The sequence below is a fragment of the Aulonocara stuartgranti genome, assembly GCF_965226115.1.
Source record: "Aulonocara stuartgranti genome assembly, chromosome: 8".
NCBI classification, from domain to species: Eukaryota; Metazoa; Chordata; class Actinopteri; order Cichliformes; family Cichlidae; genus Aulonocara; species Aulonocara stuartgranti.
Genome location: NC_138959.1, coordinates 12,828,932 through 12,851,986, shown reverse-complemented (window position 1 = coordinate 12,851,986; position 23,055 = coordinate 12,828,932). Strand labels below are relative to the sequence as shown.

The following is a 23,055-nucleotide window of genomic DNA, read 5'->3' as shown; positions in this document are numbered from 1 at the left end:
TCTGGAATTCTAGCCTGATGCGATCTCCCAATGGCCCACACTTGACCGTGGGCCTTGCAGTCTTTTCCCAGCTGCTGTGTGGCAGGCATGGGCCGCAGTGGTGGCACCTGTCTTTGACAAGCCCCGGCATTCACACTAACTCTGGTTTCCCGAGGCCGGCTGCCTGGCAGTCAGGTGACATATGCTAACGCACACTTTCCCTGACACCGAGTGCACACACATACACTCTGGCAATCCAAATCTACTAACCCAAGAGGCACTTAAGTGTGATCCCAACCACTTAAAAAGCATCTGCATCATAGTGAGTGAGGTCTTAGCCTCACATGTCTCTCTGTCTGATAGCTAACCCTGCCCTGATTCAGGCTGCGGCTTGAAGCCGTAAACCAAAGCTTCCCTCAACGCCTCTCACCCGCCCGGCGAGGCTCTAACCACTGTTTTTGCATACCACTCAGCTTGTGTAACCGTTGAGTGGTTTTGCTCCACCAAGACAATGGCTGCGTAACAGACTAAGCAGAGTAAAGACGTCTAATGTCAATGCACTGGAAGAGTTGATAAACAGAAGTCGGTCTACGCGGCGCAAGAAGCACAGACGAAATAAAAATGTAAGCACTGGGAGACTAAAGTGCCTCCAGGATAAAATAATAACAGTAACACGGATGAGACTGCCAGCGGCTGAGGCAAACACTGCACAGGCCAAAAGCAAAGATTTCTCAGGTGAACCGGTTGCAGTCTAGATAAACAATGTAATTATAACTCATTTTGAAAGTAAAGAGTTGAGAGAGAGTTTCAAAGTCAGCAGGGATCAAAATGAACAGAGCCCTCTAACGCTTTAGTCTGCTCTTCCTTCATTATCTTTAACTAAAATTAAAGTGTTTGCGAAAGTGTTTGCAAAGGCACTATTAATAAACTAAAAAAAAAAACAGAAACTAGGCAACAACACTGGTCACAAGCGTTTACACTTCTATATAAAAATCAGTCGTTTAACTTGTAGGACGCGAGGGTTGCTGACAGCACCTGATTGAGCTCTTGGTATGGCAAAGCATGCCGGTACTCACTCTGCTGCCCAGCAGACCAAAGCAACATTTCCCCACCTCATTTGCAAAGCAATCCCGCTTCCCTCCCACTCAGTGCATCTTTTTGTCATTTCCATGTCCAGGCTCCACTGGCTTTGTCTGGAGGAAAGCATGGAACCCGGTCTCAAGGAGACTCTGCTACCAAAAAGCCCCCCCTCCCCAAAAAAGAAAGAAAATACACCCAACCCATTGAGCCAGCATACACTCACCTCTCCCCCCGCCTGACTAATGTGCCCTGACACTCGTACATCACCCGTAAATTGGCCAAATGAATTAAGCACGGCCCCTGCTTAGCTTTACGGGCTTTAAATGGATTTTCTCCTCTCCAGGTCTGTCCAGTAATTGCATTTATCCATCTTGTTGAAGCCAGGTTTACACACTCACAAAGATCATGCCAATCCCCGGATGCATTTTCCGCTCTGATGGCAAGAGTGTGAGAGATTTGTCATTGGATCATAACAGGTAATTCAAACAACAATTAGATGACAATTCCACCGTATGTCAATGGCTGGCTCCCTGCTTGGATAGGACCTTGGTTGAAGCAATGAGGTTCCCCTCTATCGCTTCATCTGTCTGAATATCTCTTCTTGTTGCCATTCTCAGTGTGATAAATGCTCCCTTATAACACTTTTTATCTATTATCCAAGCCTCCAGGTTAAAACAGCAAACACCCACAGCAGGGAAGAAAGTACTGGCTATGAGTGTTCAGTGTTCACACACACACACACACACACACATTCAGAGAGAAAGAAGTAAGTGTTAAGGCAGAGCTGTGAACACCGGCATCAACGGGGGTCATCTCCACACTTGTGGATGTTTGAACAGAAGTGTATCAGCCATTGGGGGGGGGGGGGGGGGGGGGGGGGGTGGCAACGGACAATTCAGCTATGTAAACATGCTGCAACTTCCTTCCCTCCAGTCCTCTAGGCCTGCACTGAGACAAGCCAGTGTTTAAACAGCACACACAGCATTCCTGTGCCTGGGCCCAGGCCAGCTGCTGCATCCTCACTGCAGGCCTGCCTGCCTGCCTGCCTGAGCAGAGACAGATACAGGCCTTACAACAGCAAGGGTCATCCACAACAGACAAAGGGCTTTTATACAACATGCAAAACAGGTTGCATCTTCCAGAAATGCTCCCCATGCTGCTGAATGCTGTAGTCCTAGCTGACCACCCTGAGAGCTAAAATAATAACATCGCCGAGCCAGACCTTAACCATTTGACGCCATCTGTAATGATAAAGCAGGAAATTTATCTTTATTGGTACACGAAATATGCAAAGTGTGGCTGCCAATAAAGATAGAGGAGGCAGTAAAGTGAAGATAAAACACCTTCTGGTTCTAAAGTACACTGTGACGTGCATCACATGACACAAAGGCCAAACCTGCTTAGTAATGCCTGCCTCTAATCTCAACTTTCATTATGGCTGAACTGGTGGTTTCAGGTTCAAAGTTAATCTATAAAATGAACCTTTGGTTTGCATGCCAATGGACAGTAAACTAAAACTAGGTTCCATCTAAGAATAAAATGAATAGTTCTCGAAATAATCGCACAGTAAAGATCCGCTTTAGCGGAACAATTTAACCCACACAGTAGAGCATGCAAAAGTCATACATATGACTATCCAAATAGTTAGAGACATATCTTGCCTTACGTGTTGATCCATCAATGAATTGTGGACTTTAGTTGAGTTTTACTGGGATCAAAATTAAAAAATAAACTTTTGGAATAACCTGATTTTCAGTATCCGTGCAGAACTATGTACATTTAAGTTATGGGAATAGATTTAATATTTAACACAGAGACCAAGCGTCATTCAGTGTTGGTTTTATTATAGGAAGACTGTGATAATTACTTCCCTATTGTGTCAGTGCCTCCACTGGATACCATCAAGAGTTGCCAACTAAATCCGCTCAATCAAAACTGTGATTTCAGGGGGACGAGACTGCATTGTTTTCTACCTCCACAGCGTCGTCTTGCCTATCTGCTGTTCAATCGTTTCCCCGCTCTCTTGTCCGTTCATCAGTCCATCCCCTCTGGCTGGACAGAGAGGGCCACACATCTCACCTCGGGACAGTTGTCCAAACAAGCCTCTCCATTCACTCTGACCCCTCGAGGGAGAAAGACAATTGACAATTCACTTCCACCAGTCAATTTGTGCACTTTTGGAATTGACCCTGAACACTGGTGACACACTGGCCTCTCACTGGAGCCCGGATGAATACATAATACTGAGAATGCCAGGGAAGGGATGGGAGGGGGGATTTATTTTTTTAAAACTGAAGCCATTAAGAAAATAATGGGGAAAAAATATGCTATGCCATATAAAAATTAAAAATCCATCTTATTATTTAAAAATTGGTCAAAAGCAGAAGTTTATATGTATTTATATATATATATATGCACTTCCAAATATCATCACCTGCACAATGACTGGCAATTCAGTGCCCATGTGCAGGCCGTGTGTGGATGTGACAAGCTGTTCTCATGAAATGTTATCTAGTGCTGTACACAAGCCAACAGCTGTCTCTTTAAAAGAGGCGTATTATTATTGTGTGTAAATAGGTTTCTAACAGCTGGTTAAAGAGTTAACATGGGAATTTACTCTTAATCTGTTTTCCACTGGAATTGCTTCATCAACTAGCTAAAAAAAAGAAAAAAAAGAAAAAGACTCTAAAGTTGCACCACATCGCAGGGTATGGAGGTTACATTTTATTAGCCTTGTGCATTTTAAAATAATCTTGCCAACATTTTTTTTTTTTTTTACACAAATCCCGCCATAATCCGCAGATTAGTAAATGCATTTATTTCGCTCACACTTTTAAACCCTCCCTCACCTTTTGCGAGGAGTTATGAATCCACCACCTCCTGACGACAAAAAAAGCAGACGATCACCTCATTAGCGGACCGGCTTCGCTTCCAAAACACACACACACACATAATCACACGAACACACGCTCCTTGGAGCTTATCCCGCTACAATTAAAAGTTTAATTAGTAGATTAAAAATACATTGACTGGACTTTTATCACCTTAAACTCCTCTATTATGTGTTTAGCACACACAAGTGCCTCCTTCCCATCTGAGCCATTTTGAACAGATTATCTGCATACTGAAATTCCCTTGACTACATTAAGGCTGCAGATACAAACTGGGTAGAAAAACAACCATCTGCATAATATATTGCGCGTGGCTGGATGAACACCGGACAAAGACTTTTGTATAATTAATGTTTAATATCTAGATGTGAATATTTAAATCACACTGCCACCACTTTTGTGAGGAAAAAGTGAGGAAAGTATTTTTAAAACAGATACTGGAATGAATGAATGAAATTCTTCTTCTGTGGTACATTCCAGGACATTGTACCACATCCATAAAAGGCTGGTGTACCACAGGTGTTCACTGCACACTGGCACGGCTAGTCATTATCTAGCCCAACGTGATCATTAGGAGCTGTGATGGCAGTTTGGCACCTCCTCCCTGCATTCACACACACACAAGCTGGAATTACGGAAAAAAAAAAAAACAACCTCCAATGGATACTCAAGCACTCCCCATCAGAAAGAAAAAGGGGGTGAGAGGGGAAGCTCGTTCGTCAACGAAAAGCATGTCAGAGCCAGTGCACTTTGACCCCTCCCAAACACATGCCGCAATCCAAACAGAAGGTCGACAGCAACCAGAATTCCTCCCAGCGTCACGGCGGCCTTCTCACCCAGAGCTTTTAAGGCAAATATTTTCTGATGACGACGAGAATGGGAAGCACGAAGGGAAAACGTGGAGTGGAGGTTGGGCCGAGAGATAGGGCGGCGGGGCGGGAGGGGGGTTTATTCAGAGACGCGAACCACGCACATGAACACATGCCTGTTCGTCAGGCGTGAATGAAAACTGAAACTCTCCTGTTCCAATCTGTGTTCCTCTCTTTCCCCCCCCCCTTTTTTTTTTTCATTCCTCCAAACGGGAAGATAAATGTGAAGTCGAGGGGCACTATTGTTTGGACATCTAGCCAGGAACTGTCGCTGCTCTCATTGCCCTGGCATTAACAGCAATTATGCGCTCTATTCAGACAGCTTTTGTGCGGTCGACCCCCAGGCCCCCCCACCGTCCCAATTCACTCACACACACACAGACAGAGGCCTAACACACATTTCCCGCTTTTCTCTGAGCCCCTCCCTCCCCTCCCACTCAGCTACTGGTGAACTCATTTGACTACTGGAGCACTCTGGTCCCATTATGAATGAACTTAGAGGAAAAGGAATATGACAAACAATCTGTGGCTTCCTTCTTGGATGCACATACACAGCATCCACTGCCTTGTTAAAAAGTGACATTTCCAATGTTTTTTTGTAATTACGACGCTTTTAAAAAATAGAAAAAAATAAAAATACCAATTCTAGGTAATCATCTCTTGAAAGCAGCTAATCCTAGCCCTACCCATAACCTTCATATCTAAAAAGATGCGATCAATAGTCATTTAACCTTATCTTCTTTTGCTGGATGCAGCAAAGTAACACTGCTAAGAAAATTTCCAGCAACCACTTTTAATTATCTTATCGCCACTTCCATATAAGTTCAGAAGTTCATTCCATCCTAGGAACACCTGCATTTGTACCCTGCTGCTCTTCAGTAATTTAAAATCCATAAAGAGACAGTAAAGGTTTTTTGTTTTTCTTTGCTTTTTTTTTTTTTTTCTAAAGGAACTTGGCGTATATTGTTGGTAACATATTCCAACAGTGCAAATATTTTTGTAAGAGGAAGAAGTAAAATGGGAAAATATTGGCTTCTCAAGCATATATCTCCACACTGCTTTTGATATTAAGCATGAACTTGCCCACAATGCTGTGGATGTGCAAGATGAGCTGTTCACCGGGGTACATTGAGCTAAAATAAGGTAACATACACAGATAAGAGATTTTAAGTGTGGCTACATGGACACACACACACAATAATTTAATTTCCATGTTTGAGGGAGCCCTAATCCCTGTGGGCCAAGAGTGGAGCTAGCATATATTTAAACAGATGACACAAGTTTCATTCCAGATGTACAGTAGTATCTTTGTGTTCAGCTCTATAGAAATGCACTGGAGAAAGAGGTGGGGCTGGCTGGGTGGGGGTAAACTGGGAGAGGAAGGGGGTTACACCAGGGGGCTGGGGTAAGAGGGACCCCAGTGCACAGCTGCTTAACTAATGCCTTTTTTTTTCTTTGCTCAGACACAGAAAAGCAGAGTGTTGGTGGCTCACTGACGGAAACTAGGATAAATGGATTAATTCACTTTTAAGAATAAAAAGCAAAAATAAACATATACATATATATATCCAGATTGATAATGATTAACAGGCATAATGTCACATCGAAGGCAAAATTAGGCCTCAGATTAGCTGTTATTACATTAAAAGCAATAAAGTCGATGATTTAATTTTAAAAAAAAAAAAGGTTCAGCTCCAAACCAGACTTTACTGCAGCTGCTACACCCAAACCCAGCTCACACTGCCACCAGGGAACCACTACTCCCTTCGCACTAGTTTAAAATCTGATTAGAAACACACCCCACAAACTGACTGATTTTTTTTTTCCTCCTGCCTCTGTGGTGTTTCAAGCGGAGTGACAGATCGACGAGCGCGTAAGCTCTCACACGGCTCAGCCTGCCAACATCATCAGCATTAGACAATTAAGCCCCGCTAGCAGGGAGAATTTTTTTTTTTATATTTTATATATAAAAAGGTAAATATTTACTGCACAAATCTTTTCCATTCATTCACCAGGCACTAACAAAACCTTACTGTACTCCCTCTCTCTCGCTCTCTTTCTGAGTCCTCAGCACCATCACCAATCCCCCCACCCCACCCCTACATCTGCGATTCATTGACTTTACAATTTACCACATGTCGAGATGGGAGAGGTCGAGCCTCCATTTGAATCACGGCACAAATATGCGAGTGATTTATTGTTTTAAAAACCCCGGGCCGATTTAGTGCAACTCCACTTTTTCTGAGCATTACTCCTATTGGCAGACCATGAACAATTACAGTTCGGACTAATTAAGCTCTGAGAATGTGCTGTGCACCGCTAATGTCTAGCAGACCCCAATTTTAGTTTAATGGTGCCAAACTTTGCTTCCCAGCCACCCCCGCCTCCCCCTTTTCTCTAACTTAACTCCTCAAATCCAAAGCAGATTGTACTTTTTTTTTTTATGAGTGTTTATTGAGTCGAAGAAAAATAAGGACCTTTTTTTCCTTTTCCCCCTCTCCTTGCCTAGGATGAGAGAAGCAGCGGAGAGCGAGTGAGAGGAAAAGAGGGAGTAGATGCAGAAGAGGAAGAGAGAGATGGGGGAGAGTGAGTGAGAGAGTGAGCGGGAGCCGCTTCCGCCATACTTTGTAAACAAAAGTGATTTGCAAGACAAAAGGAGCGCAACCTTCCAACTAAATTCGGAGTGCATTCTGCAGCTTGAGGCACAAAATGCGGCCACGTCGTGCCACCAAACCCCCCACGGACACCAATTAGGCCCTATTAACATGTAAAGCCAATTTGATAAGGTGTGGGCCCTATCCCTTAAATCCGCATTAAACTATCTTCCCCCCTTGTCACGGCCACAAAAAAATAAAATCCATTTTACAACAGCCGAACACACATAATCCATATGATATACCATTGTTATGCTTATGCTGCTGCCATGTTTAGGAAAGATACTGTCTGTGTCATTTATAACAGATAACAGGCCACAGCAATGTGTGCACGTGAGCACAAAGGAGGTGGTGTGCACTTATGCGTGTTGATTATAATAATCTCACCAGAAAATCCTCCATTATTTCTTCCTTAAAAATAAAATAAAAAAAGACAAAAGACCGAGTCGGCCCCCGTATCAAAGTAGATTTATGTTTTTTTATTAAAAAAATAGGTGAATGTGCAGCAACATGAGCAGTCCTGGCGTGACTAGACGAATGAAACAAAAGAGGAAAAAAAGGGGAGAAAACTATTGTTTCAACCACACAAAGCCTTTTCACCGCCCTGTAGTAGAATCATCACGGGTTCTCGGAGAGTCTTTCTTATTTTCCTCCCTTCCCACTCTAAACACAGTATTGGATGCACAGTGTTGTGTCTTCATCCCCCGTTTTGCTCCCCACCCCGTGCACTTTCTCGTTCTTTTTTAAACTGCTCGTAATTATACGTCGAAACTCAAAACCTCCGCCAAAAGTCTCCAGGCCTGGAGAATTATGGGGCCAGGGGTGGCGTCAAATATCTTAACATTCATAAGTCCGCGAGGCAGTAAATAAAGCCAGTGGATTTACGGCCCAGCAGCCCCGATGCAGGGGAGCTGGCCGCCCAGATCCCATTCTCCCTCCCTCAGCCTCTGCATCCACAGACCTGTTGAGGTGTAGATATTAGCCCACAGCACCGGGAGTTAACCCGCCGCCTTTTTTTAAAAAGCCTAGTGTTAGCATTGGCAGGAAACAAAAGGTAGTGAGGAAGAAAGGAAGAGAGCAAAGGGAACAGGGGGAAAGGAGATAGAAAACCCAGGGTGAACTAGCCAGGCCACTTCTGCAATTCAACCTGCACCGAGTGATCCAGTAGGCCTTTGTGTGAGGTTTAGGGAGGAGGGAGACGGCAGGGAAAGGAGAGGAGGAGACGAGGGCAGGAAGGCTTTTAAAGCCCGGGCACAGCGTCATGTCAAATTGCTAAATGATACTAAATTGTGAGCCTCCTTGGGCTTAGGTGGTAGGAAAAACAAATTTTCACTGGTTATGACTCCCAGAGGTCAGACAAACTATCGTAATAGCCACATGCAAGAAATCTTTTTTTCCCCTCCTTAAGTCATGCAAACACTAAATAAGTGAAGCAAGTTAAGACGTCCAGGGAGATCAGAATCACCGCCAGCTGATGGGAAACATTTAAACCCATCAGAATTTAGCCTGTAAGACTTCCAATCAATTGTATTCATTTATATAATTTTTAAAGAGGCAAAAGGAAAAACCAGCATCGCAGCATCACCAAAACCGAGTGGAGAAAAAGAAAAGGCGAAGGTAAAAGCAGCGAGAATCAAAGCCTTTCATGCCATGAAGGAGAAAGTCTCATTCTAATGATACTAGCAGTCATATTCAGTGCCTTACATGACATGTTAGGGAGCAAGACAGCTAATCAATGTCCAGGTGAATTATTTATGCCAGCTTTAAGTCTAATAGATTTATATTACAGCGACCGCTGACTTCAAAGCGCTAATGGCTGGACACACAGCGCGCTGCAGACAAGAGGGGGCCGAGGCAGTACAGTAGGAAGACCACCATAAGTCAAAAACCACGTCCAGGTGCATCAGTAGGTTAAGCTGTAATAAAGGTTTCCTAATCATCTGCAAACGAGCACCTCCTTCTTTTAGATTTTGTAATGACTTTTCCTTAAATAAGGGAAAGCGGCACAGAGAGGAAAACAACAGATAAAAAAATAAATAAATAAATCTGGGAGCATATATTTTAAAAAAAAAATTAAAAATCTTTCCTTTCCTCAATTATGTCCGAGAATAGTATTTCAAGGGCATCATTAAGAGGGCAAAGGTCAATACGGTCTCGCCGCAGCATCCTCCAGCCATACCACACAGTTTACTGCTTTTCTAACTGCTGCATAAGCACAAGGAAACGAGCGCTCCACACACAGTAGTGTGTGACAGCAAACTACAAAATTCTGCCATCGAAACAAGGAAGTGCTTCACTTCAAATCATGCGTGTTGTTGTGAATGTGTGTTTGTGTCAGTGCTGATGAGAATAATGAGTGACTAATTCCACATACCAGCCAGCAGCGTTAAAAAGGCTGGCTGACTAAGAGAGAATGAATGGCAAAATGTTCTCCTATGTGCAAAAGAAGCACGCACGCAAAGAGAGAACCTGTGTAAGCAGCAAAAGAAATATTTCATGTGAAACCATGGGTGATCATGTTGAACTCAAAAGCAGAATTTGTGTCAAACACAAAAGAAGGCATTGTGTGTCAGATGTGCGTTGATTTCCAAGGTGTGCGGAGAACACAAAAAAAAAAAGAGGTAACAAATATCAGTTTCGTTAGGCAGAGCTGAGGTGGTGGTGGTGGTGGCGGCGGGGGGGTGTTGGAGGGTCACATTTCCTAATGCCTGGTCTTTGCCTTAACCTTGTAAAATGAGATGACAGGTCCTAAAGCGCAGACTTGTAATTGCAACCGTTTAAAATAGGGGGGCAAAGAAAAAGGAAAAAAAAAACAAAAACACCCATGGTTGAGAAAATTATGCTGCTTAAGGATTGCCATCGCCCAGTGGGACCGGCGAGGTGCTGAGCAAATGAGTAAGTGGGCATAATTACAGCATGGCTGATTGTGTTTAAATAAATAACATGAATTTATTTATAAATATGGGTTTACTGCATGGCACATGTTTGCCATGGATTCCTCGCTGGGAGCAAAGGCAGTGCAGATGCAAAACAGCACAGTCTCACACAATTCCTATCAGTAAATCACACCATACATTCAAACATATAGAAATATATATATATATGTCTGTATATGTATATATATACACACGCATTTGAAAGAATAATTAGAAAAAGTAAAAAATTAAATTAAAAAGAAAAAAATGCACTGCTTGATGTTTCAGGGGGGAAAGCTATCACGCATGCATCTTTTACATAGTGTCTTTACAGGTTTTGACACATGCAAATCACTCTGCAAAAAAAACCAACCCAATTTGCATATTGATTTTATTTGTGTGGTTTTACACTGCTTTCCCCTGCTTACAGTGTGTCAGAAAAGCTGCTATATAAAGGCCTGAATGCTCATGCATGGTGTTGCATTTAGAAAAAAGGGCATTTTTGATGAGGCCATGCAAACACAAGCCAACTGCATTATTCAGGAGAGTAAAAACATGCACTTGTAAGCCTGGAGAATACGCAGACCCTTAGTAGTAATAATGATAATAACAACAATAATAATGTCATAATCATTATTAAATTATAACAAGGAGAATAAAATTTTCACAGGGGCTTGTGCATTTGATTTAAAAGTTGCTAAAAATATTGGTAAAAATGCCGTGCACGTAAAGCTGACATATAACAATAACCTACTTATTTCTGTTTTTCCTTTTCTCCTTTTATTTTAACCCACTTGCAGCTCTTTAGCACTGTTAGCATGCTAGCTTCTGACCAGGGCAAACGGGCTGGGAGCCGCGTGCGGGCACGCATGCACGCATGCATGCCATTGTACTGTACACTTCACGGGGAGTTTGCAAAACTTGGCTCTGCATTTTTATCGGCTGCACTTCAGGGTGACAACACTCCGCGTCTGCCTTTGCCTCGGCGCCTAACCCGGGGAGTCAGTGTGTGTGTGTGTGTGTGTGTGTGTGTGTGTGTGTGACGAGTGTGTGTGCACATACAAGCTGTAAATAAATGAACTTACTGTGCGTGCTGTTGGAGAAAGTGATCCATTGGGAAGGTAGGGGCTTGTGAGATCGGGGATCATTATAAATGGATAGCCCGGGTACGGTGGGCTCTTGAACAGCCCTCCATCTTGCCTTTTCGCAGCTAACATGGCGAGGGGGGGAAGAGGGGGTTGTGGGAGAGAAGAAAACTTTTTTTTATAAAGTGGCCTTGAGAACTTTTTTTTTTTTTTGCAAAAAAATTGCAATTGCATAATAAAAGGCGGAGGCACAGGCACATATAATGTCATGTTGTAGGTAGAAATAAAATAAAAAACAAGAGTGAACAATAAAGCAGAAACTCACCCTCCTCTAAACTTTCCCTTGTTTTGTCTCTGAAAGTTTCAGATCTAGGCGCAGGCCGTCTTTCCGCCTTGAAATGCAATGAAACACAAGGATTGCGTTAAAGTTAGCACAGCGGACGGTGAAGGGCGATAGTTAACTTTCTTTCCAAGTCCACCCGCTGTTACAGTGTTAGTAAATGTAGGCCCCTAAACTTAAAAACAGCGCCGGGGGGACGATCGATCCCCGATTTTTTTTTCTCTAACATGCGAAGAAACAGACTGAACTCACCTCTGAATCCGACGAGCTGTTCTGATTTGTTTCCGACTCGTTTACAAGAGAAGATTTGACATCTGCTAAATCCCTTTCTGCCGAGGAGTTCTCCGAAATTTTCTCTTCCTGCTCCCCTTCGTCTTTGAAGGAAATCATTTCATCGTTTGCGCCCAGATCGTCCCCTCCACCGCCGTTGAGCTGCGGCATTTTTCCCGAGCAAAAATCTTTTCTCTTTTCTTTTTTTTTAAGAGACAAGGGGGCACAAAAAAACCAAAAAAAAAGTTTTTAAAAAAAACCTTGATCTCGGTGATCTAGAAAAGTCCGAGTTTAAGTTTGGGGTCTGTATTGGCGTTTTCCAAAGCTCTGGCGGTTGGTACAAAACTAAAAAAGAAGGGAATCTTGGCAGAAAAAGGAAGCCGGAGAAGGAGCCGAGCCGCTCGGATTGAGTGAGTTGAAGTTGGTCGGAGTGGTTTTCAGTTCAAAGGCGGCGCTGATTGACAGATAGAGAGGGATGGAAATAGAGAGAGTCTGGATTCAGGATTATTGACAGGGAGAAACACACAAGAAACTAATGAGATTCAAACAGGGAGGGACTTGAAGTGACGTTTTCATAAATAGGAGGAAAAAAAAGGAGAGAGAGAGAGGGAGGGAGGGGAGAGATAGTGAGAGATGGAGGCTGGAGGAAGCCGGCGGACGACTGCGGTGAAAAAAGCATGTGAGGAGGAAAAAGGCAGTTTGGGAGCAGGACAGTGATGGTAAAATAGGAGGAAGATAGGAGTTGCTTGCAAATGTGGATTAAACGCACATATGGGCGGTCTCCCAGAGGGGGGAGGAAGAAAAAATGAAAATAAAAAAATGAAAAGAGGGTACTTCCTCAGGCTGTTTGCAACCAGTTTGACTCCTCTGTTCCCGACCAGTCTGCCACACTAGGGCCAAATAAAGTTAAGATCATAGCTGAAATTAAAGTTTTATTTTTTTATCCCCTCCAATCCTATCCTTTCACATTCAGATTCTCTAACCTACTTTTGGATCTGTCCTTAGTTTGCATACTAACTACTAGAGGCCCATCAAGGCAGAATAAAAGCTATTACTCCGACCTTGTTTTCCTACTTTATCTGCTTTGTCAGGTCCTTAGATCTATTTTTCATCATATTAGATAATGTTTCCTCAGATCTATTTTTTGGGATGGAGGGTGTTATTGCATCCTGCTTTCTTGACAGGTGTGATGTCCTTTGGGACTAACCTGAATTCCTCACTGGCAGCACAGACTGACTACATATATTTATTTATTTTTCTCTTTCTCTCTCTCTTCTCTTTTAGCACCCAGGCTGGACACAAACAACTGATGCAGATTTAGATGCTCCAATTCTGCGTTTTATTTAGCAGAAAATCAACCACAGACAGCTATATGATACTGCAGACTACACATATGCATATATTAGGAAGAAAGTTGAGAGAACTGCTTATAATTTGACGATATACATATTTTTTTTAGATTTTATAGATTTTATCATCTAAAAGCCATTGCATAAAATTATTATAAAAAATGTTTTTTAAAAAAGAGAAAAATGTTTACCAGTTTTCTCAAAATAAAATTGATTCATTAAGGGTATGCGTTAAATAACAAAAGAAATTATATTATATTATATATTATATATAAATATATAGATATACATATATATATCTATATATATGCATATCGGTAAATGAGTAGGAGGGGGAGGTGAACCTCATCAGGCAGGAAATGCATTTTCTCTTACAGCCAATATTTGATGGAGTAATCACACAAACACACACACACATGCACAAAAAAATTTAAATATAGCTGCAAGAAACAGAGCTGCATCATACATCCAGGTGACACTTATACTCTGTTGCAACATGGCTCCTTTCAGGCAAAAATAAAAGAGTGTGAGATCAAAAAAAAAAAACAAGCCACAGAATTGCTGATTAAAAAAATATTGTTTCATGTCATCACGCTCTAAGACGCATAAAAACAAATATTATGACGCTAATTCCTCTGTATCTGCTCTCAGCAGTGTTGTCAAACAGAACTGATGGGGAATTATGTGCACAGCGTAGCACCACTGTGCTGTGAATCTGCCTGCCTGACTCACCTAGACCAGGCAGCACCATGAAAGCAGACGATTCCGCTCGGTGATCACTGATGTGCCTTATCTGGATGCGGTGAAAGCTGTGATTGTGTTAGCTGGCTGCAGCCCAGCCAGCAGTGTTAGGGGGCGAGGAGGAAAAGGGGAAGGCATTGCCGTCTGTGGTTCTCATCCAGTGTGTCTGTGTTTAGGCAGCCGGTGGAAGAAGAAGAGGCACCCTGCCGCTCGGGGCCCTCCAAACCCGAGCCCACACAGACCAGACCAAAGCAGAGGAGATCCAAGCTGGCCTCTCCCCGGATTGCCTCAGCAGGTACCTGAGAGTTTACTGGGGGCTGGCAGCATGTTATCATGCATGCCGTGGGGACACCTGCCTCTGATGCCGCCCTGGTGATTCTAATCTACAGGACCCTTTAATATCATAATGATAGGCTATGCTGCTGCCGCCGCTGCCTTGAATGATGGAGCGGGAGCACACTCAGTGTCTGTCGCTGTTATTTATTTTGTTACCGGCATCTTCACCTCTGCATCCTTGTGGCTGTCGTTCAGTGCAGACGCAGACTGCCTCATCCTCCTTTGGCTGAGCGCGTGGAGGAAGTCAGAAGCATCACCTGCGCCTGATCACATGATCGCACTCTGACCTTTTTTCTTTTCTTTTTTTTTTGAACTGGCACTTTTGGAAATGAAACTTGGCCCAGATTTAATCACACTAATGTTCCCTCACACACATTTAATATAATTAAATGTCAAATTAAAAGTATATAATGCATGCCTTGATCATTTTGCTTTTGCTTTACAGGAACAAAACACGACATTGCTTTGAAATATACACGCATGCAGCAATATTTGCAACACACACACAAGAAGCTTTTTACGTAGTAGTCCACATTTTGCTTTTAATTTGCTCCTTTGCTTTCAAATAGTGGCTTGAATAATTAAATGGCCTACCCAGTCCAAACAGTCTTTGGTGAAAAGAGCTTTCATGAAGAGGAGTTACTGTTTACTATAATCTCATAATTCTTCTCAATCCCCACCACCACCCTGCACATATGCTTCATGTTTGTGTAAAGCAAATAGAAGCTGCACAAGTAAAAACTGACATGTGTTTAGGCTGTACTGGTTTATGTACAGCCTGCACAGACAAAAATATCCCATAGGTTTTGTGTTCACATGTACGCGGCTAAATAAAGTTTGTCTACAGCTGTTCCCAGTCTTAAAAACACAACAGGAGGAGGGTTAAAAAGATTCAGAGTCCTCGAATCCTCAGACATCACAGCAAATAGTCGCCTGCTTTCGAGCAACATGCAGCGAACATGCTCTGCGTTGTCAAACGGTTAATTTCCCATCATGCATCTGCGTTGCCACTAAAAGGTCTCTCGTTGCTGATTAACATATTAACGCTGGACATTTTCCTCCTTTTTTTCCTGCACAAAAAAGCAGGCTGTTTTATGGTAACTTATTTATTCCTGCGACGAGGTTTGTTTACTTGTTAATAAGCCAGACTTAACATTTAACTTCATGTGCATTTGCAAATTCCCTCTATTGTTGAGAAAGATGCTGCGGAGCATTTTTTTTGGCATTTGGCTCACATGAATTCTATCACCGGGATAATACTGCAGTTAGCCGTAATTACATCTATACTAATAGTCCTCATTGGGGTTTTTTTTTTTTTCCTTTTTAAAGAATGGACAGGATGGAGAAATAGATGTCTGTTTTACCTGATTATGAAAACCATGTCTAATGCTGTATATTATTTTAGGCTAAAAGCCAAATCACACAACAAATATCTAGTTTGCGCTTGCATTTGTGTGCAAATGGTTGAGCCCGCTTTCTTGAACACTCTTCCTCTCATTGTGCTCGCCAGATTGAGTGCATGGCTGTTGTCTAAGCATTTCTGTGTCTTTTAATTACTCACTGGATGGATTGGGGGGTTTATATTCTATACATCAAAACGTGGCAAATGATGAGGAAAGAGCCGCTTTCTTGAAAATGAAGTCATTTCATGTGCACAATGTATATACAGTCGATATATACATTTATATATTTATTTTCACTCTTATTGTAAATGTACAAAAGGAGTTTCTCTGCTCCCTTGCCCCTCAGCACTGTAATCATTTGACACAATAGGACAATTTATTTGAGAGAAAAAAAAAGCTTTGTATACAGGAATTCCATTCATAAATCCTTCAGAAATTAATTTAAGAAGGAAAACGCTCAGAGAGTTATATTGACCAAAGCTTTAAGGGCTGAGGGTTATGTCTTTTTCACAGAGAGGACCTGTTATCAATGTAGAAAGAAGAAATCCAGTGCGTCTGCTCACTGAAGGTCACTGATGTCTGAGGGACGTGTTTTGCAGGAACATATTAGTATAAAAAGCACAATGTTTTGTTTTGTTTTTTAATGCATTCAATTTCTGTCTGTGTTTATAACCCACATTACAAATCTCAGTGATGACAGCACAGAATAAGAATAATAGCATAATGAATTTGCCTGTGACTCTGCACTCATCCAAATCAATATTACCCCCACGAGAGTAATAAAAGAAACAGCTCGGCGAGCGTCTCATTAGGTTAAAAGTTTGTGACTCAATTATCAGAACAGGTCAAACCTGAGGATGTAAAAAAGTTTCATTTTTATTTTTGCCAAGAAAAAAAAATTGGACGAGGAGTTAGCTTGCAAACAGACGTCCAGTCTGTTTGCAAGCTAACAGACTGGACGTGTGTGCTGAATGTAGGCACACTGCTCTTCATATTACTGGAGGAACCGGACTCAAGCAGGAGCTGAGCGTCTCCAGAACTCATCCGCGCAGCCAGCATCATGGGAACTATATTAGGCCAGCTACGTGAGCTGTCTCCTGTCGCCTTCAAAACAAACAGCCGAGCGATTTTCAGAAATGGACGAGATAGCCATTAATCAAGGTCCGAGGCAGGGCCTGAACTCTTTAAACATGGAATCCACCTGTTAGACGAGCTAACTTATGTACTGTGCTGCACACATGCACACGCACATGCACACGCACACACTGTTCACCTGTCCATCAGAGCAGCATCTTGCAGAGAGGAGCAAGCCAAGCCGCTGCTGGCTGGTAAATGTTGCTTAAAGGTCAGTGGTGTTTGAGCCAATCGGTTGGTGGTTAAGTAATATTTTCAGACTGGCTTTAGGTAGCCGAAGAAGATGTTTATAGGCTGATTCAGGTGACTCATGTCATTCATGTGTTTCCTAATGGATCTTCTGTGAATTCAGTTTATATGTAATGCAAAGCAAACATGTAGTAGCCTTTGTCACACAGAAATCACTGACAGCCTGCATAAAGGAATCACAGATGGGTAAAGCCCACTGGCATTCTTCTTAAAAGCACGGCCCTCCCTGCAACGATGCACATAAGCACTCAGGCGGCAAAATCCTGATGAATTTGAGGTGTTCACCTTGTCAGCTGGCGAGCTGCTAAAGCAAAAGTCAGACAACAAATTTAACCTGTGACCTTCATGTTTTTCACCACTAAAGAAAAAGTAAAAGAGGACAAATGTGGAGAAAGTATCTCCCTGCTGAGTCCTGCTTTATCCCTCTGAAGAACACCAGGACTCCCTCTTCTTTAATGGTATTGTAAGCAGGACCGTTGACATCTCTGCGCTTTTAATGAGGAGAAACTCTTTCTGATTCTTGGTTAAGAGAGGGAGAGTCTCATAGAAGGTGCTTCCTCAAACAGGAAGCAGAGGGCCTTATTGTAAGAGGAGGAAAAAGAGGGAACTGTGCCTTCTTCATGTTCCTGACAATGGGACGTTAATTAAAATCACAGTAAGGGCAAGTTGACCTTTTTTGGGGGTTATGTAAATGATGGAAACAGGTGCCTTTGTGTGACTGCGTGCGAGTTTTCAGCAAACTTTTGTTGTCTTGTGTATGCATGCTATTTTTAAGATATGCAAGGGACTTATGCTCATTGAAGACAAAGTTTTGGTAGCACATTATCTAAACGTCTTTGCAGTAAACCAACCCACAGAGAGGAATTTGAGATGTTATTTCAAACATAAAGAGCGCCCATTTGAACTTGACATTACTGCTCATTTGCAGAGTTATGAAGAAGCGACGGGTTTTCTTTCAATGCTATAAATTCTTGGAAAAAGCTTGAGTACAGAGAACCCATTGCATCTTTAACGTGCGCCGTTATTAACGAGCGAGACAATGGAGACGTGACCTTGTGTGAAATGAGTCGCCTCTCGGTATAAATCAGAGCCGTGGCGTGTTCATTTGGCTATGTTTTCATTAACAGAGTGGAAGATGAGCCGCTTAATGAGACATCAGTCTGCGTTCTTTGTGCAATACAAGTCAAAAGAAAGCTAAACATCATCCAAGGTTAAGTTGTGAGCAGGTTATAGCTGATGCGAAGGCTCATATCTTGGTGGTCACATATTGCTCTCGGTATCTACACACACAAAACAAGAGAACCGCAAGAATATCATGTAGGTCTGAGCCAAAATCTGTTTGTCGTGTATACAAACCCCTTTTGTTTACTTGAGGTTGCATTCGCTTTGTAAAATATATGCGCTAAAATCCAGTCTTTATTAGACTGTTTAAAACTGTGAGTAATATAAGTAGAGGGTGGGAAGCTTTTGTACAAACCATTACCATTTTAACTATCTAACACTGGAACACACATTTTACATCTCATTCCTCCAGATTCTTACCTGAAACTACTTGACATGTTGTTTTTCGTATCTTTATCTGTTAAATAAAACACCTTACTTTACCTCAGTGTGTCCTTTGTTTTATACTTGTGTATATATACATCTGTATTTATTTGACTCCGAGTTCCTGTGTTCCCAGACCCAGTGTATGTGTGCAAATGGCAAATAAAAGATTTGATCTTCTCTTTATCTTGACTTCAGTAATAGTCTAACTTATAAGACTCATTCTTTTAATTTAAATCTTATACACCTAAATAACACTTTAGAGCCTTATATTATGTGTGCCTGTTCCTAAGGACATAAGCCAGACAACTGCATTAAGTATTTAGGTCATTACTAAGTAGCATAATGTCAAACAATTTTTTTAATCCTGTATTAAAAATCACAAGCAATTAAAGTAAAAGCACTCATTATGCAAAGTTTTCAGTGGTTTTCCATATTATAATGTTAATATTTTGACTTAATAAACTGATCATTACCATATATTGTGTTTGTCTCTAGAAATTATTGTTGTCATGTATATTTTGTAAAGTAAACTTTCATAAAATGGCACTAAAGTCTCATTTATCCATCCATTTTTTTAACTGCTTATCCAGCTAGAGTCGTAGGGCAGCTGGATCCTATCCCAGCCGTCGGAGACAGGTTACACCTGAGGAAACCGGAGCGCCTGAGGAAAAACCATGCAGCCACCAGCTCCACACAGAGAGCCCCCCAGCTGTCCAGCAGGTTCAAATCAAGAAACAGTCTTAATTTGAGGTGGCAGCGCTACCCACTGCACTACCACGCTGTCAAAAAATATCTTAATATAGATTACACATACAGTACTGTGCAAAAGTCATGAATCACCCATTAGTTTTTTTTAATACAATATCTTACATATAAGGAGCCAGACTTTCTCCATAGTTCTCCAGGCTTTCTTAAAGTTTTTCAAACTTTTTCTTTGGACATTGGCTGCTTTTCACTCATTTTAGTCCAGTCCTTGTACCTGATAACTTTCAGACAGATGTTATTTTGTTTAGCCATTTAACCTTGACACAATAATTATAATTTATATAATTTATAATTATAATTTAGATCAGCGGTCCCCAACCCACAGGCCACGGACCAGTACCGGTTCGTGAGTCACTTGGTACCGGGCCGTGAGAGTTGAGCCACGGGTGTGAAATTTATGGTTTTCAGGGTTTTTATCATTAACTCGGTTTCCCTGGGTCTTTTCTCGTGTTGTAGTTGTGCGTCTTATTTTGAAAGAAATATTTACGCGCTACCATAGTAACCAGAGAGGGTTAAGGACCAGAGGGGAGGATGTCACTCTCAGTGTTGTTGGCGCATTTCAGGAGGATGCTGCTAATAAAGTTACACAATTACACAGTGAATTCGCATTTATTATTATATTTACAAAAAAAACACAGTTTTTGTCTTGGTTGTATCATTTTATTTTGGATCTTCTGTGAATCGCGACACCTTAAAGGCCGGTCCGTGAAAATATTATCGACCAGAGACCTGACATAGGACCTGAGAAATGCACGTTACCCTTCAGTCCATCTACTACTCTCCAAAGCCTCATTAGTAATGGTCTCAGTGGAAGGGTGGCTGTCATAAAGCTTTTCTTGAGGAAGAGAAAAAGGGAGTTATGCCAAATTACACAAGAGGTGGACTGAAAATCAGTGGCAATAGGTCTTATGGAGTGATTAGGTCAAATCATTCTCAATATGTACAAGGTCACTGGAAATCTCCTAAGAGGGCCAGAAAACTGAATGTCTAAAGAAAAGTGTTGGGAATCTTTTCGAATTTGATAGAATTGTGAACACGGATGCTTTTGCTTTGACCTTAAAATCTACCATGTATGTACCATCCTAATAGTGTTTGACTGACACCAGCTTCATTTTTCAGCATGACAATGATCCCAAACACAGTAAAAGCAGCATAGCTGCGTAGAAAAACACACTGTGGAACACTAAGAGTCATGGATTGGCCTCGAACCTTAACATTACTGAAGCAGACAGAAAACAGAACTAAAGCCAACATCCAAAGAAGAGCTTCGAATATCCTTAAGAAGTCTGGAGAACTATTTCTGAAGACTGAAGAAAAGAAATTAGAAGAAAGTTTGCCTAAGAGAGTTCAAGCTGTGCTGAAGAATAAAGGTGGTCATACCAATATTGATTTTCAAGCTTGTTAGAATTGTACAAACTGTTTTTCCTTTATATACTGTATTTACACATTTCAGCAAATCCCTGCATGTAGTTCCCATTTTCTTAGTAAAATATAAAGAAATGAGGGGCAGCTCAAGACTTTTCCACAGTACTATGCTTCAAAGTACAGTACTGAGAGTTGAGAGTTAAAGCAGGCACTAATCTGGTTCTAAGTTTTTAACACATTTAAGTAAAATCTAAACCTCTAAAGCCAATTGTAAAGAAAACAAAACACTCACATTCTGCATCTCTTTTCTTTTTAACTTATCATGACCTCACTGCATTAGTCAAACAGGGATGTTTAACGAAATCCCTGATTGTTAAGACCCACTCATAATTCAACAGTTGTTATTTTGCAGATGACAGAAGGTAAAAAAGAAACAAGGGCAACCAAATATACCAAAGTACATATTTAGCTGTGTAATTCCTCTCTTTGTTTAAATGCTCTTTGTTGTCAACATGACACATACTGTACGCTCACAGCTGCTCTTAAAGGTCTGTCGGTCTTTTGTTTTAATGTTTGACTGTGATGGAGGGATGTGAGTGTATGAAGTTTGAGGGCACAGTTGGTTCAAATATTGATTACCTCTCAGGTATTCGTTTTTCCTGAAAATTGATCCCACAATCCTTCATAATCACACAGATAGTTCTGTGGTAGGTACATTAGATACAGTGCCAACACACACATACACAAACACACATCCACAACAATAAGGCCCCAAAGCTTCATGCTTTAGCCTCAACTGGAGTGTTTTGGCTGCAGCCCTCGTGGTCTTCTCGAAGATCCTAATTGAGAAATTAATGCAGAAAAATCAATTGGCCTCAAGTTTTATGTCCAATAGACTCCTGAAGGCTTCAAGCAAGCAGCAATCAATGCTTTCCACATGGGTGGCTCCAAAGCCCCCTCACTCTTTTGTTTATGTGTTCATAGCTGGAGGATTTCGATATATGAATTTAAATGAAATAAACATTAATGAATTTTCCACCTTTCACAATCCCCTGTGATCTACAATGTATATTCCAGGGCATGAAATCATGCCTTTGGTTTTCATTTAAGTATGACTTAACGTGAAAAAAAAGCTTACTAGAATTGGGATATATTTTGTAGAAATTGTGCCCTTACCGGCAGCACTTTTGAGCCGGCCTTATTTACACTTCAAAATGAGGATCTTTTAACATTCTGTGATCATCTGCAGCATTCTTGGTGGATGAATCAGTGTGTTTTGTGCATCCCGTTTGCCTAGAGGACATCAGCTTATTTAGGGCCATTTGAAAGCTCTGCACATCATCATCAGGTCAATGAAAAAGCAACCTTGAATTCCCTTTGACACAACTGTCTTTTTCCAGTTTTCAAACCAGCCTGAGCGTGCATCACCTTGTTGCGACTTAAGGCAAAATGGAGGAATACAGGAATAAGAGAAAAATGTGAGTGAAAATAATTTTACTTTAAAAAGAAAATAAGATTTTTTTTTCTGCTGGTCTTTCTACCATTTATGGTCATAATCCCAACCAGAAGAAAATGGACATCTGTTCGTTGTTGCTTTGCCACGTTCCTCTTTGTGCTCGTTAACCACCTTCCAAATTCATCATAAGCCCAGAGATCAGATCACAGTAATATTTGATCAATATTAATAAGGATAGCCAAACTCCTCCAGTAATTACCACAGTCTCTGGGCTTTGATTTCGACCATTACTAACGCCTCTGCATCTTTAGATTAAAAAAAAGCGACCCCCTTTTATTTCATAACATTAAATCCCGACATGCATCTTCTAAAAGCTCTAATAAGACAAAGATAAGATTTGCATCCCCATACAAGTGTCTTTTTCAATTGATTATGAAGCCGCCATTGATGTGCGAGAAATTGATGTTTTCCTCTGTTCTTAAGGGCGGCTAATAGAAGGGGCGGGCTTCGAGGAGGAGACTTTGCTACTTTGATCTTCAATCAGTAAAAAATCCCACTTCTTTGTCAGACTATATTTGGTAAATAACAGTGACAATCTGCAGGGCCTAGGGAAGGAGAGAAGGAGA

The 23,055-nt window shown here is 41.6% G+C and overlaps 1 protein-coding gene across 20 annotated transcripts in view; it reads right to left on the bottom strand.

The window, feature by feature from the left end:
- tcf7l2 (transcription factor 7 like 2) overlaps window positions 1-23,055 on the bottom strand; it is a 107,862-nt gene that overhangs the window by 75,009 nt on the left and 9,798 nt on the right. For 19 of the 20 annotated variants that reach the window (XM_082545246.1, XM_082545244.1, XM_082545231.1 and 16 more), the window contains 3 exons: window positions 12,066-12,537; window positions 11,799-11,865; window positions 11,474-11,598 (listed from right to left, as the gene is read on the bottom strand). The exons of the other annotated variant lie outside the window; for it this stretch is intronic. In XM_082545246.1, the coding sequence (XP_082401372.1) occupies window positions 11,474-11,598; window positions 11,799-11,865; window positions 12,066-12,254 (381 nt within the window). In that variant the 5' untranslated portion in view covers window positions 12,255-12,537. The remainder of the gene's footprint in view (window positions 1-11,473; window positions 11,599-11,798; window positions 11,866-12,065; window positions 12,538-23,055) is intronic. 20 annotated transcript variants of the gene reach the window in all.